The sequence below is a fragment of the Crocuta crocuta genome, unplaced genomic scaffold (genome assembly GCF_008692635.1).
Source record: "Crocuta crocuta isolate KB4526 unplaced genomic scaffold, BGI_CrCroc_1.0 scaffold273, whole genome shotgun sequence".
NCBI classification, from domain to species: domain Eukaryota; kingdom Metazoa; phylum Chordata; class Mammalia; order Carnivora; family Hyaenidae; genus Crocuta; species Crocuta crocuta.
In genome coordinates, this window is record NW_027529425.1 from 1756145 (window position 1) to 1771507 (window position 15363).

General features: G+C 48.4%; 1 protein-coding gene across 1 annotated transcript in view; it reads right to left on the reverse strand.

Annotated features, from left to right (window-relative positions):
* TRRAP (transformation/transcription domain associated protein) overlaps positions 1-15363 on the reverse strand; it is a 108172-nt gene that overhangs the window by 44103 nt on the left and 48706 nt on the right. The window contains 14 exon segments of the mRNA XM_077758829.1: positions 1943-2068; positions 2596-2809; positions 4358-4504; positions 5429-5539; positions 6689-6823; positions 6919-7077; positions 7850-8056; positions 9459-9725; positions 11813-11941; positions 12400-12598; positions 12764-12945; positions 13040-13204; positions 13621-13740; positions 13964-14083. Of these exon segments, the coding sequence (XP_077614955.1) occupies positions 1943-2068; positions 2596-2809; positions 4358-4504; positions 5429-5539; positions 6689-6823; positions 6919-7077; positions 7850-8056; positions 9459-9725; positions 11813-11941; positions 12400-12598; positions 12764-12945; positions 13040-13204; positions 13621-13740; positions 13964-14083 (2281 nt within the window).

Genomic DNA, 15363 nt, shown 5'->3' on the forward strand with positions numbered 1-15363 from the left:
AAAAAAGTTTTTAAAACACTCAGTAATCAACAAAAACGTGCTATTTAAAACATTTTGAAGTGTACTAAATATAAACATGTTGTTTCTGACCAAGTACAGATGAGCCCCAAATGTCAACCAACATTAGAAGCTTTTGTCCACACACACTGCACGCTGGAGTGTTGCGTTTTCACTCTGTTATTCCCAATTCCAAATCCATGACCTACAGCAGCAGGAGAGCCGACATTGTGCTTCGGTACATACAATGTGTGTGTCTTCAGTTCTGGATTTTACCCTTACTACAGCAAACCACCCTAAGTGACGTTTATTGTCCCATGATATGTTTGGGGAGGAAGAGGGGCACCTGGGTGGCACCTGACTTCGGCGCAGGTCAGGATCTCACGGTTCAAGAGTTCGAGCCCCGCGGTGGGCTCTGTGCTGATGGCTTAGAGCCTGGAACCTGCTTTGGATTCTGTGTCTCCCTCTGTCTGCCCCTTCCCCGCTTGCACTCTCTCTCTCGAGAAAATAAATGAACATTAAAAACAATTTTTTAAAAAGGAAAAAACAAGAAAAAAATCCTTTAAAAAATATCTGAACTATTTGGACATGATAAATATTTTAGATTTCAATTTGATAAATATTTAGAATTCAATTCCATTCCGAAAAACTATGTAAGATCAGTAAAAGTCCAATAATCAACAAAACATCAGACATGAACACGGAGTATGTGAAAAAATGTTATCTTTCCTGACATTTTTTAGGGACATCCTGACCTGACGTACACGTTAAATTTTAAATTTATATTCACGGCTCCCATTATAGACCAATACAAGGGTATTCATTTGCTATTTATGGGTGCAATCATCACAGATGTGAACAATTTTAGGCTTGTTTTGTTAAAAGGCTGAGTCTCAGTAGAGAGGTGACGCTCGGTGATGATTAGTCAGTACTGAGCCCTGAGTCTAGGGCAGGGAGAACGGTGTGATGAGACTCCAGGCACCAGCCCTGGTGCTGCACCACCCCCCTCCCCGCCTGCTGTCACCCCACAAAGGAGGGAGACAGGGCCAAAGGTGGTCAGCTCTTCTAAGTCCTCTGGAGAATTAATAAGACATTCAAGCTCTGGAAGCCAGGTTGCAAAGCAGGATCCACTATATGATCCCACCTTAACATGAGTCACAAAACGATTCCTCAACCATCTAAATCTATCTGGTTCCAGGATAGAGCCGGCAAGCCTAAATAGTAAGGGATACAATTTTAGATAAATTTATCTGGTTCCTGAATTCCAGACAGAAAGTAGCAAGAGTCTGGAAAGCAAGAAACTCATTAAGAAGTATTCAGTTTGCAAATTCAAATACAAATGTTTGCATGATAGAAACTACCTGAGTATGTATTTACATACAAATATACAGAAAAAAGACACACAGGTCATGAAGAGTGAATATTTACTAAGTAATGAGACTCATAAGCAACTTTTAGTTTTCCTTCCTTTGTATTTTCAAAATTTTATACAATGAATAAGTTAGAAGACATTTTTAAGGAAGTAGCCAGGGACTAGTTCTTATCTGGAGAGTGGCTTCAAAACAGGTGAACGTGTCACAAAAGCAGCAGTCACACGTTATGAGCACACTGCTCTAGCAGTGGCTCCCTGTGTGATGGGACGCTGGGGCAGCGGGATCCACGCATCATGGGGCGGCTCCCCCACAACCCAATCCTATACCTGAGACTGGGGCGGGAGGAACTGAGGGAGCACAGAGGGTCGGGTGGAGGCTCTTCCTCTCAAAGACCACAGGGGACTGTGGCCTCACGTGTACCAGGCCACATACAACACCCTCAGTGCGCGTCGGCTCAAAGCTCCAGCTGACATCCTGGGCCTTTCCCAGAAGGAAAGCTCATCCAGAGAGTACAGAGAGATCGATGGCAAAAGGAACCTGCTATAGAAAAACGAAGTCAGACCCACACTCACCGAAGAGCTGGGAGGGATTTGCATTGGTGGCCTTCTCGTAGTTGGTGAGGCCTTCATAGATGACCTTCCCGACAGCCGCGTAGAGGCACTCCAGCTCTTCATACTTGGAGGCCACACTGGAAGTGCCTGAAAGAGAAGCGAGAACCTGGGTCCTGTGGTTTGGGTTCTCAGGCCCATCCGGGCACTGGGACGTCAACCTTCCTCACACCAGGCCCGGGCGCTTCTCGCCCACTGCAGGACATGTGGCACTCATTTCTGAGTGGGTTCCGACTTTCGGAGCTAAGTGACGTTTTAACCCCCAAGCCTTACCAGAGCCCACCCAAGATCCACTCACTTAGGATACACCAGAATGTGATCTTCTCAACCATTCGACAAGGGACAAAACACTATAACCCAACTTCCTTTTACTCCCTTAAGGAATGTCACGTTTGGCTGATGAGTAGCAGCATTTCCAAAGCAAACAAAAAACATAACGCATCAACTGCTACCATTAAATTCTTGCCTTTTTTTTTTTTTTTTTTTAAAGAAAGGTTGAAAGGCTGAAGGCAGGTGGAGAAAGACGACGCTCGCTATAGGAACTGGAGAGGAGCACTCTCGAGGGACAAGCTCTATGCCCTCCCATCCACTGAGGCACCAGGGGAAAGGCCACCTACTTGGCTCTGTTGGGAAAATGCTCATTAGGCGGGAGAGAAGGCTATGGACCGCTCGGAGAACCTTGGTGTTCGCGCACGTCATGCACGCAGCGATCCCACGCTGCAGGGGTTTGAAGCTGCTGAGGATGGCGGGAGACTGGAGGACGGTGAGCAAGAAACTCAGCACTTCCAATCCTGTGCAAATATTTCCATAGTTGACCTGGTTAGGCTGCTCCTGCGGGGACAACACAGGCCACACACAGATGATATCAGCACTCCAGTCCCGTCAATTGCAGAAACACAAATCAAGCAAAGCTTTACTATATACTATTAAATGAAGCAAAAAGCCATTGTAGAATAAACATGCTATACACATAAACACATGGGACCACCACATTTTATTAATACAGGAAGATTTCACATTTCTTTTAATAAATTTGCTTTAAATATTTAGTCAAAAGCTTATGAAAAACATTAATACTCAATACTAAAAATCTGAAAATCATGAAAATCTGGTATAAAAAAGAGTTGTTACACCGAATTTCTTTTTTATCCTCTCATCTTTTTAGTTAAAATTCAAATATCTTCCAAAAGGAAGTATCTTTGAAAGTGTAGATCACGAAATCAATTTAATAGAGGACATCAAAAAATAATACTAAAAAACAGAGGGAGTACTGCTTCTTGAAACTTTTGTTTCTGTAGTTTACACACACAGATGCCTTGTATATGCACTGTGAGTACTCACTGGGTTGTGGGGAAAAACTTTCTCACGCTTACTACAGGGGAAAAAAGTGGAAAGTGAGCCCAGCACATTGCATCACAGGAACGTTAGCCTGTAACGTACAGAGGGCTGTCCATTAACAGCTGAGCTGAACTCACCAGGGACTGCATTTGATGGGAAAGTAGTTTAACCTTTCAAAAAGAAAAAGAAGGGGGGGCCTGGGTGGCTCAGTCAGTTCAGTGTCTGACTGCAGGTCAGGTCATGATCTCACAGTTTGTGGGTTTGAGCCCCGTGTCGGGCTCTGTGCTGACAGCTAGCTCAGAGCCTGGAGCCTGCTTCGGATTCTGTGTCTCCCTCTCTCTCTGACCCTCCCCTGCTCACGCTATCTCTCTCTCAGGAATAAATAAAACATTAAAAAAAATTTTTTTTTTAAAAGGGAAGAAAAAAAAGAAAAAGAAAAGAAAAAGGAGATGGGGTGCCTGGGTGGCTCAGTCGGTGGAGCGCCCAGGATTTGGGCTCAGGTCATGATCTCTTGGTTCCTGGGATCAAGCCCTTCATAGGGCTATGTGTTGACAGTACGGAGCCTACTTGGGATTCTCTCTCTCTCTGCTTCTGTCTCTCAAAATAAATAAACAAACTTAAAAAAAGAAAAAAGAAAAAGAGGAAAGAAATATGTAGAAAATCCAGAAGTTTTATGTCATGCCAGAATCAAAGTACATATCGCAGGCAAGCAGCCTACGATCCCACTGTTTTCATGGCGCAGATGCTCTTTGCAACGCTTTAAAAATTTTTTAAAACCTCGGGCAACCATGTTAGTCTTTGCAATGCAAAGTAACACATGCTTAAAACAGGTCTGCAGCACACTCTCCACAATAGCTAAAACATGGAAAGAGCCTAAGTGTCCATCAACAGATGAATGGATCAAGAAGATATGGTTTATCTATANTCAGGGAGTGAAATTCTCTCCCTCTCCTTAGCAGCCATGTCTGGCCAAGAGAACGGAGGGCTGAGGTTTGGTGGCCCAGCCCCAAGCGCGGGGGGCAGTGACACACATGCTCTTACCACGCTCATCAGGAGCTTGTCGAACCACTGCAGTTTGAGCTCGGACTTGGACCACATGTCCGGGCGCAGGGCGGTCTTCAGGAGAGTCACACACCGGCGGGACAGCACCTCCCCTGGGGATCCCGCAGTGTTGGTGTTGTCGTTAACCTGCAAACCCACTCAAATTCAAGGCCACATTTCACCGGGACACTGCCCCTCACCCTGGCACCCAGCTTCCACCTCACTGCCACCTCCTTTCCCATCTGACTCAGCTCAGCCTTCTCCACTTCAGGGACACTGCCGACAGGCCCATCCCGCTCCGCTCTCCTGCTGCAGAGCCGGTGGGGACTGGCGCTCATTTGTGGGAGTGATGGATTAGTATCAGGCAGCTCCGCAAGAGCGGGCCGACTCCCCTCCCCACGGACCTCACAGGCCGGGCCTGCGCACTGGAGCACCAGGGAGGTACTGGCTGAATTACTCAGTACATTCTATTCAGTGCTTTGAAGCCCTCAATGGTACTGCAAGATCTACTACTATTCTGTTTTGTAATCATACAAACTTAAGATTCCCAAATTCTTAAAAAAAAAAAAAAACCACCTAGGAAAACTTCATTTATGTTTTCTTCAAATTAAGTTTCAGAAATAGATTCCCAAAAAAATCCATGAAAATACACATTGACATAAATGATGAATATAAGTTTTAAAAGCACTTAAATTACTAAATGTCCATAATTTATGGAGGTCGGATCATCCCAGCACCTTTGGGACAGGTACTTGAGAGTAAAATAATCTGCCCAAGATCACCAATCTACTGGCATGTTCTGTCAGCACCAAGATGACCTTAATCGTGAGATATAGTCTTTTACCACTGCTGAAAGAAAAAAATGTTTTTAAAAATCCCATCATCTATAAACCACAGGCAGATTTCAGAAATGTCAGCATGTTATGGATTCAGGGAATTTGGTACAAGGACCAGAGCTAGCCTCAGCCCCTGGTGTCCTCCTGACTACACTATCAGAGATAACATTCTAGAATCTACTAAGCAGTCTTTGTTCTGAAAAATCTGTAGCAGAAGACATTCAGAAAGCCACACCTGACAAGCCACTCGGATGAGGAAGTTCACCACAGTGTCTGTGTGCTGCTTATCAATGGGCTTGGAGAGAAGGGAGTCAGCTCCAGGCAGTGACTGGCTCCTCCCAAACACCTGGAAAAGGCAGGCAGAGCACTCTCAACAATGCGATGTGTCCCAGTGTAGGGGACAGCCTCGTGCAGCCAGCTTCCTTGTACACGGTCCTTTGGGAGTGGGGGGTGGGGCGGGGGCACGGCTGTCCTGGGCATCGGGGAGACCAGAAGCAGGCACGGTGTCTGCAGACAACCACAGAGTAGCGAAGACAGCAGCCAGGAGACGAGCAGAGAGAAAGCTGCTCCAGGCACAAGTAAAGGAGGCAGCGGAGAAGTCCTGAATGAACCTTGGGGCACTCCCGAAGTGGAGGCAAAGTCTCTGTGGCTGGAGCATCGTGAACAAGAACGGGGGGCGTGAAGGCCATCAGCAGGCCTTGAAGGCCTCAGTCCCAGAGGGGGCTTGGCCAGGGAAAGACAACCTGACCTACCTCAAGTTTTTATTTTCAAATAACGTAACAGCACGGAGGTCCAGGCTCCCTTTACCCAGCTTCCCTTAAAATCTGACAAGAGGCAGTGGGAGAGGAGAGAGGAGCCGAGAGGCACCCCACTGAGCAGGGAGGCAGCTGGGCGCACACCATGGAGGCATCCCCGTCCTGGCCAGCAGGACCTGCCCACCACCACTGCGCAGACACATAAACGGACAAAACATATGGTTCGGGGTGTCCGACCTGAGCACAGGTGGATGCAGGGATCCCGCCCTCTGGAGGAATGGTGAGGGGAGGGACAGTTCAACCTCAGGCACAGAGTGACAGAGCCATCACCTCAACAAGGGCTGAGGAAAGGGAGCCCCCCCCCCCCCCCGGCTCCCTTGTGTTCTCCAAACAAAATAGGACACACTTGTTCACTTTTTAAAAAATGAACACAACATGGGGGTACATTCTCAATCAATTTTCTCAACCCACAGTGTCTCTCTCGATGCCTTCCTGCAAGGAATTAGCCATTCTTGTTGGAACTCGAAGGTATTAAATACATGTGTAAAACAAAACCAAAAAACACAAAAGTAACTGTGTCTGGGGACCTGGGAAACACTGTGAGTCCTAGATCACTGGGTTCGACCTGGCTGCGTCTTGGTCAGAGCTGGGCACTTAGCCCACATTCAGAATTTCTGGAATAAATGAGCAAACTCCCACAAGGAAGCGCAGACCCATTCACAGAATGCACACGATCTTACCGCGCTGATGGCTCCCGTGGCCGTCCTAAAGCGTTTCACTTCCTGGGCAGAATCCACTGACAGGCCTCTTTTAATGGAAGATGAGACAGAGTTGACTCCTTCGCCACTTGAATTTGGGTCCATGTCTGAATCCGGCTTAAAAAACACACACATGTGACTTTACTCACTGATTTCTAGGGAGAAGCAGAAGGAATTCAGTCTGGACGACAGGACAAGTCTGACAGCCATACCTGCTGGTCCTTGATCCTCTGCAGTTCCCACTTGATGACGACCTCAGACAGGTCGACGGCCAACCGCCTCTGCTCGATGGTGACGCTGGGTGTGAAGCCCAGCCTCTGCATGGCGCTGACCATGTGCTGCACCAAGTGGTGTCGCACAGGGTAGTAGACCTGCGGGTAGGGGGCCTGTGTCACGCCGGGGCCACTGCCCCGTGACTCCAACAGACGCCCAAGTGTGTATACACACATACAAGGACACACACACACACCTGTTTACACACAACATAACTCCTGCTCAAGAATTCTAACCCGTAACTCATTACCTCAGGCACGTGTGTGTGCTTATCACCCCCCGCAGCCCCTGGCTGAGCCCCAGTACAACACTGTGTTTCAGCCCTTTGGTACCATCCTTAGAGAATGCTGGAACACTGACTTCTCTTTAGTGAGGCAAGTCTAGTCTCACATACCGAACTTTAGACTTGACGTCACACTCAGCCATACCACTAGGCACATTTCCAATTCTAAAAGAGCCGCTGTAAAGAATTCTCTCTTCTACCCAAAACCTACAGGAACTTACATTTGAATAAACCCAACAAAGTGGGAGATCTGGCTAGAGAGAAGAAGGTGCCAGTGTCACCAACTATTCAAGCCAAATTACCAAATCCTAGAGTTAACCATGATTACCCTCAAGTGCCGTGTCATTGGTGTTCATTGTCACTGGGGTACTTTCAAGAAAAATACAGTCTTAGAAGCAGACACCAGGGACACAGTCCCCAATCTGCGGCCATTTCCATGTGACAAAGCCATACCCCCCCCGCCCCTGCCCATGGACCACAAATATTGCCACTCAAAGATGACGAGCCACCTTATCACTGCAAACAACTAGAGATAGGCAGGAAGTGAAAGAAAATGCCTGAGTGTGTGGTCTGCACCACATACACACCTTGAAGTGCTGCACGATTAAATGCAGGATGTGAACGAGCTGCGGGACCGTGTGGCCCTCCTCCACAATGATCTTCCTTGTCCAGTGCGTCAGCATCTGGTGCCCATCCTCCATCCTGGCCGGCACTGCCGGAGTCAAGATGGCCATCGCCTGTCTCACAATGGCTCGAGCCTCCATCGCATGAGCCTTGAGGAGACTGTGAAAGACCTAAAACAGGGAAGAGGTTCCTATGTAAGGTGAGAACACCGACTTACAGAAACAAGATGAGAACAATCACTTTGAACCAAGACTGAGTATTTTTGCAAAAACGGTTTTTACAAAGTTTTTACAACAAAGTTGCTTTCTCCTTCCTTAAGTCCTGAGAGATGAATACATTGTTTCTCCTCCTCCTGTGCACCACTTCCTGCCAAGCTGGGCCAGGGTGGGGCACACAGAGTAAGGCCTGGCTCCTCGCAGGGACTCTTATCTCGTGTAACTCACAGAAATTAGCCGAAGTACAGGGATCATTTCTCTCAACCACGGTGGGACACAGAATAAAGAGGACGGCCATCTGCGGCAGGTTGGGAAAGCGCAAGTGAGAGGTGACATCCTGATGTAAGTAAGGTCACATAACACGCAGACCACCTAATGGGTACGGAGCATGGATGGGACAGGGCAGGTGCTGGAAATCAGCAGCACTCGCCCACGCCCTGACCGGGAACTAGAGGGCCTCACAGATGGTCCCTGGGTGTCTGGCTGGGAAAGCAGTGCCCCAGAAATGTGCCTGTGAGAGGTGGTGTCTGAGTGGGGGGCCACTGACTTTGTGGTCTGGGGTTTAACACCTCAGAAGCTCACAAGATGAAGTGGTCAGAGGAAAACAATCAGGAGCGACCTCACAGAATAGGACAAGGGCGATCACTTATAAAATGTTAATGGTACAGATAAGATGAGCACTAAGGTGTACTACTGCATTTAATTCTTACAGAGACAACACTAAACTCAGGGTCACACTTGTGACTGCAAAACAGAAACTCAAACCCAGGGCTGCCTGGTGTCAACCTCCCAGGGACCCTGAGAAGAGTGCTCATCATCAGCAGAGGGTCAGTACAGGATGAGGGTTCTACAGTGCCCAGGGTCTTTAGCTAAGGAATGGGCTAGGCCCTTCCAGAAGTTTCAATGGACCAGCAGTTTGGAAGCTGGGATGCAATATGCAGAGGAGCAAGAGGTGGACAAAGGAGACACTCTACTATTTCAGCAGCAAGGCTGCAGAGAAAGGATGGAGCACAGCAGTCACTGCAGGGTGGGGGGCACACCAGGGGTCATTGGAGGGTTCATGACAGAGCATAGCAGTAACCACAAGGCAGGGAGAGACACGACAGGGGTCACAGGAGGGTTCACGACAGAGCACAGCAATGACCGCGGGGGGGGGTACACAAGGGGTCACGGGAGGGTTCACGACGGAGCACAGCAGTAACTGTGGGGGGGGGTTACACGACAAGGGGTCACAGGAGGGTTCACGGTGTTTGTAACACAGCAGAAACCAGCATTTTTAAACAATGCCAGGAAGGACAATAGCAAAGGAGGCTATGCTGAGGGCAGCACGTACGCATGCACAGGTGCCCTGCAGTACCTGAAGGACAATCTTCTTGTGTATGGCAAACTTGGCAATGATGTGCGCCAGAAGCAAGTGTCCACTGTATTTGCAGGCCGGATCCACGCAAGCCTTGGACAGCAGGCAGGGCCATGCGAAGGTCATCAGGCGGCGCAGCTTGCTGTTGCGGTTCTTGTTGTTGTCGTGGATGTGGTGCGGGGCGTGCTCCACCAGCAGCGTGGCGTACTGCAGGAGGTAGATCCTCAGTGAGTCCAGCATGTCTGCCTGCTTCTCCGGGTCCAGCACCTGCGGGCAGGACCACAGGGTGGGGCTCAGGTCTGGTCCTGAGCAGTGTTACTAACCAAGGGCCATACAACAGGTTTATACCCTAAAACCCACATGCACGTGCATGCGCCTAAACACACACACACCATAGATACATCAAGCTTTACAACAAGGGAACCAATGAAGTGATGCCAATTTTCCTTTTCTGTGTGTGGATCACAAACTCACGTAACTTATTTCACTGCCAAAGGACAGGCTTACAAGTCTGAATGCAGTGGGTAAAGGACCTTCCGAGGGAAAGGAGGCCCTCCTCTTTAGGACTAGATTTCTTTCTTCTTCTTTTTTTAATATTTACTTTGAGACAGAGAGCAAGTACATGAGAGCAGGGCAGAGAGAGAATCCCAAGCAGGGATGCAGAACTCGATCCCATGAACCATGAGATCATGACTTGAGCCTAAATCAAGAATCGGATTCTTAACCTGCTGAGCCACCCAGGTGCCCCTAGGATGGAGTTTTGTTTTTTTTTTTTAGTTTTTTTTAAACATTTATTTATTATTGAGGTACAGAGAGAGACAAAGCATGAGCAGGGGAGGGGCAGAGAGGGGGAGACACAGAATCTGAAGCAAGTTCCAGGCTCTGAGTTATCAGCACAGGGCCTGATGAGGACCTCGAACTCACAAACTGCAAGATTATGACCTGAGACGAATTCAGACGTTTAACCCACTCAGCCACCCAGGTGTCCATAGGATGGAGTTTCTTAACTCCAAAGTAGCTGAGATTTTTTTTCCCTCGTCAGCTGTGAAATGCCTGTCTAGTACTTATTTTGCAGTATTATGATCAGAAAATACTACCTGAAACAAACCTCAAAAACAATTGTTAACAGTTTTCTGTAATCAAGTATCTGATACATTTCTGTTTTATGAACATGAGAAAATACATCTGCCCTGAGGAATACCCCACGTCTTTACTGAATCAAGTACACTGACTGCTCCATTCCAGGCCTCCTAACTACCTTGTCTCCCAGAAAGGGTGAAGTCTTCCACCACAGCTGTGTTTTTACCGGAGTTCCTTTGGCCCCCCAGGTCCCGTCTGCCCTGGATCTGCTGCTTCCCAGCAATCCCTCCCGGAGTCCCCACCTGCCGGGTGCCACTAACTCACCTGACATTGAAATCCCAACTCCTCGTTTGTGCTGAGTAAGCAGCATCTGACCCAAAAGACAGTCTAGAGAAGGTAGCACGAGGGAAGGGGCCACGTCTGAGGGACCATCTCCCCCAGTTGCCTGGAATGAGGCAAGTGTCAACATGGGGACCCCAAAAAAATCCCCTGGGCTCAGCTCTCATTCCTAGAGAGAGTGGAGGTGGGATGGAAACTCCAGGAAGGACACCCATCTTCAGAGACCAGTAAACTGCCAATGAGAACAGTCCCCTCCACCTGGGCCCCAGGACAGAACAGTGACGGAAGGAGTGAGAAAAGTGGGTCTCCCAAAGGACATCTGGGTGCACGTGACTCCTGCAGAGGAATGCCCGTCGCTCCAACAAACCACGTGTAAGCAGAACATTCTACCAGCCTGCAGGCGGACACATCACCTGCCGGCAAAGTTCAAAGGCCAACCCGGCGCAGGACGGTCAAGATGCAGAGAGAAACGCTGGGCGGGCAGCCATTTCTCAAACATGTCACTCAGGAAAACCTCTCTAGTACAAACTGGAAATGCTATTCTAAAAATACAGAGACCTTAACACCTAAGGTAACCGTAGATGCTGCTGCCACATGGGTTTCGTTAACCTGACAACAAAGGGTCACGGCGGCAACTGCATCTGGTCGGTTTCCGCCAACTTTACTAGATTCTTTTGCTAAGGTGAAAATGAAAACTGTAGGTCACAAACTTTGATCTAATTGTTCATGGACCCACATTCTGTTTCTCATTGGAATCTATTCAGGTGGAAAGTCAGTTCACTCTGAAGTGAAGCATCCTCAAAAAATTCACTGAATTCTAATGCAATGAACACAACCGTGGAGGATGAGAACCTTGCACACACACTCACACATTCTCTCTCTCACTCATGTGCTAAGTTACTCTTTTCACGCCAAAACACTGATAATGATGCCACCTTGGTTATAAACACGCTGGTGATGCTCTCTGGGTTGTCGCCTTCTGGGTTGGGAGGCCCCAGGAGCTGCTCTCCTTCCCCCTTCTCAAAGCTGTATAAGAAAGCAGGATTCAAAATATGCTGCAGAACCTACAAGAAAACGGAGAAATGAAGGAGGAGGAAAACAAAGCCGCGCTCTTCATTTCTTCACCACGGTGAGCAGGGCCCCAAGGTCTGATCAACATGGCACCCGGGAAGCGAGATCCAAGTCAAGGATGTGACGGATCACCCTGACTTTGACTCAAGTTGTCAGCTGGAAAGGTGGCTCAAACAGGAGGAGAGGCGACACCAGTCTGTCTATTCTTTTTGTGTCAGACAAGCCATTTCCTAAAAACAAGGACTTTGCAACATTGGCTCAAACCTACTTTGCAACACTGGCTCACTCTGGATCCGCCCTAATTTTCCAACAGTGGCATTTCCCTTGCCAACAGTCCAGACTACTAGTTAAGTGCCAGTGGAAACATAAGAGAATGCGAACAGTGCTTTGGTTCCCTAGAAAATTAGCTCCAATAACCGCAGCAAAACCACGGCCGAAAAGCGAAACTCACCTTGGCTTTCAGTTCATCTCCAAAGTTGGGGTCATTGAAGTCCACAAAGCGAAAAAACAGGGCACGCTTTTGAGCGATGCTGTAATTTTTGGGAATCTCTTCCTCCATGTACTCTTTCAAGAATGTCATGTTGCAGAGAAAACGACCGGTAAAGGCCCGGAGCAGTTGGAACAGCAATTCTATGTCTCCGTAATTCCTTCTGCAGGGTCAAATGAGAAAACAGGCTAAGTTATGGCCGCTTTTGTGATGACGAGAGTGCACCTGGCCAGTGGGCCATGGCTAAGCACAAATTCCCAGAGAGGCTCCAGTGTAGCTTACTGGGGGGAACAAGTTACTCGACAGGAAGCACAACATATGCACCCACTTGCAGTAATTCAGCAGACAGTAGGCCAGCAGCTTGGGCTCCTTCCAGTTGGTGGCAGCCATATTCTCCTTCCGGTGTCTCTCTTGAAAGGTCTCACTCACCCATACGCGCCTCAACTGGCTCACCAGAGAATGCTGGTTGGCCAGCCAGGAGTCATCGTTTTTCACTATAATGCTTATGATCTGTCAAAGAAGCGACAGTTAGGGAACTGATGAGGTTCTCCATGCATTCCGCCTGAACTCTGAAGGTTTCAGGTGCCCGGTGAGGAGACGCTACCTTGATGGCCTGAAACTGGAGGTCCAGGCGCAGGGTGCTGGTGCTGGGTGAGCCAGGGCGCACGGCGGTCTGGGGGCCGCCGGGCAGCAGAAGGGTGATGAACCTATTGGGGTTAGCGGCTAGCACGTCTCGCAGAGGTCTGGCATCTTTGTGTTTTAAGAAACTCTGAAAACAGAACAAAGAAGCCATTGTAAGCTAGTCAGAACTCACAAAAGGTTCAGAGTTTAAGAGCACTACGGTTCTTCCCAAATCTGTCTAGGCAGGCTAAAAAGCTGCTATAAGCACCTTTTTTTAAAAAAAAAAAAATGCTCTTTAGCAGTAACAATACTTCATGTCTATGGATTTCATAATCCTAGCAGTTCATTCGTTAACACCACCCAAGTCCTACAGAGAAGGATTCCTCGACTCACACTTTCCACGTCGACAACAATGAGGTTTTCAACACTTGCATATGTTACAGAAAAAGAAAAGCAGGGCACTCAACAGTGAAATACGGATTTCGGATCGCAGAGCACACCGGCTGACATGAATGTGCAGGGACGCCGGCCCGCTCCCCGGGCGACCCCTCCCTGTGTGCCCACCATAAACATCCTGCTCCATTGGGGATCGTTCAGCGTGGCTTCCATCATGAACAGCTCCACCGTCTGTGAGGGGTGCCGCGTCAGGAACTTGATCAGAGGCTCTCTGAATGGACTGCCGGCCTGGAAAACATGTGGGGGAGGCTTCTCAGGTCCACCGACCTACCACGCCAGGAGAATGCAGCTGTTCCCCTCATAACTGGAGCATGCAACAGCCACAGGCAAATGCCAGCACGGAGCATCTTCACGCTGTTAGATTCACCCCATCTAAGGCAGGATGAAGTGAAAGCCTCACAAGCCAACAGACGGCGGAAGAATCAGAATTAACCCCAAGTTGGACCATTACCTCAATCAACATGGCCCGTTCTGTTTTCATCACGACCTCTAATAAAGGCTTGACAAGAGTCTGAGGTGCAGCTGGGATCAGATGAAAAAGGTTTATAATTGCCGAACAGATTTTCATTTCCTAATGAAGAAAACCAAAAATTAACAAAACAGGCCAATTAATTTTGCCAGCTAGAGATCTCAACATCACTACAGACCCTACAATGGTCTAGCTACATTTGCAAGGCTAGCCACCAGAAGCAAAGAATTAACATGGAAAAAGCCACAATTTACCAATGTCAGATTACTGCTGTGGCCAAGGAAACTAATTGCCCTTGGCCTTCAGATTTCATCTGTCAAAGGAGGGAAGAGGTAGCTGTGTACCTAATGTGATTGTGCTGTGTCTGTTTTCAAGAACATGGACAAGTGCTGGATGTGACCCGATGGGTCGCTACGCTAGTGCCTCGTGGAGGAGGGAACGAGCGAGCCTGTGGCTGGGGGAGTGTGAGTGCTCCCCCGCTCTGCTGTGACATCACGGGGTCTTCCCAATACACTAAGTTCTGAGGGCACAGACTTTCGTCCTCAAAACTCAGCATGAAGAAAGCCTTCAAAAATTCCTTAATTATTTATCCTGAAAGTTGAAAATTAATGTAAATAAATGACTGACCACAGTACTAAATATTCGTCAACCAAGCCTATAGATGAGGCCAACAAATTGCTTTATGAACTCATACAAAGAATGCGAAATGCCAAGATTTCTGCACTTTTCCAGGTGCTGACAGCTCAGTGGTCAATCGCTCTCAGTTCCGCTTTCCGTGCTCAGTGTTGGTTCCTGCAGTTTTGTGTCTGCAGTTCAAAGACACTCCGTGTGACCAGAGGCACGGTCATGGAAGGGAAGACTCCCTGATGTACACCCCCGCCCTTACCCCGTGTGTGCAGCAGCATGTCCGTTATTCTAAGCACAGTAAAATGGGGATGATAAACACTCGTCAGGAGGGGCCACAGCCCAGGAGCACCTGAGATACCTCCGCAAATGGCTTGACAAACCATAAGGCCAACAGTGAGATGGGGAAGAAATGAGAAAATGTGGCTCGGTGTCACCCCACCTCACCTGTAGAGTTTTCTGCTATTGAATTCCCCAGAACACAGAGCAAGTTCGACTCTGAAATTGTAACATTCTAAGAATGGTACTTTCGAATTATGGTTTCCGTTTTCCAAGCATGGGCACAAAATCATTGGTCTCCACAGCATCGCCAGAAGCCAAGACTGACAGATGCTATCATTCCCATTTTACAGCAGAGGGCAAGCTCAGGGTGCTGACTGTCCAAAGTCGCACTGTTGGGACTGCGTCAGTGTGGTGTGTGTGAGGGAGAGATGGGGGGGGGGGGGTGGAGGGGCAGGGGGGCTCTCAGCCCCAGCCCG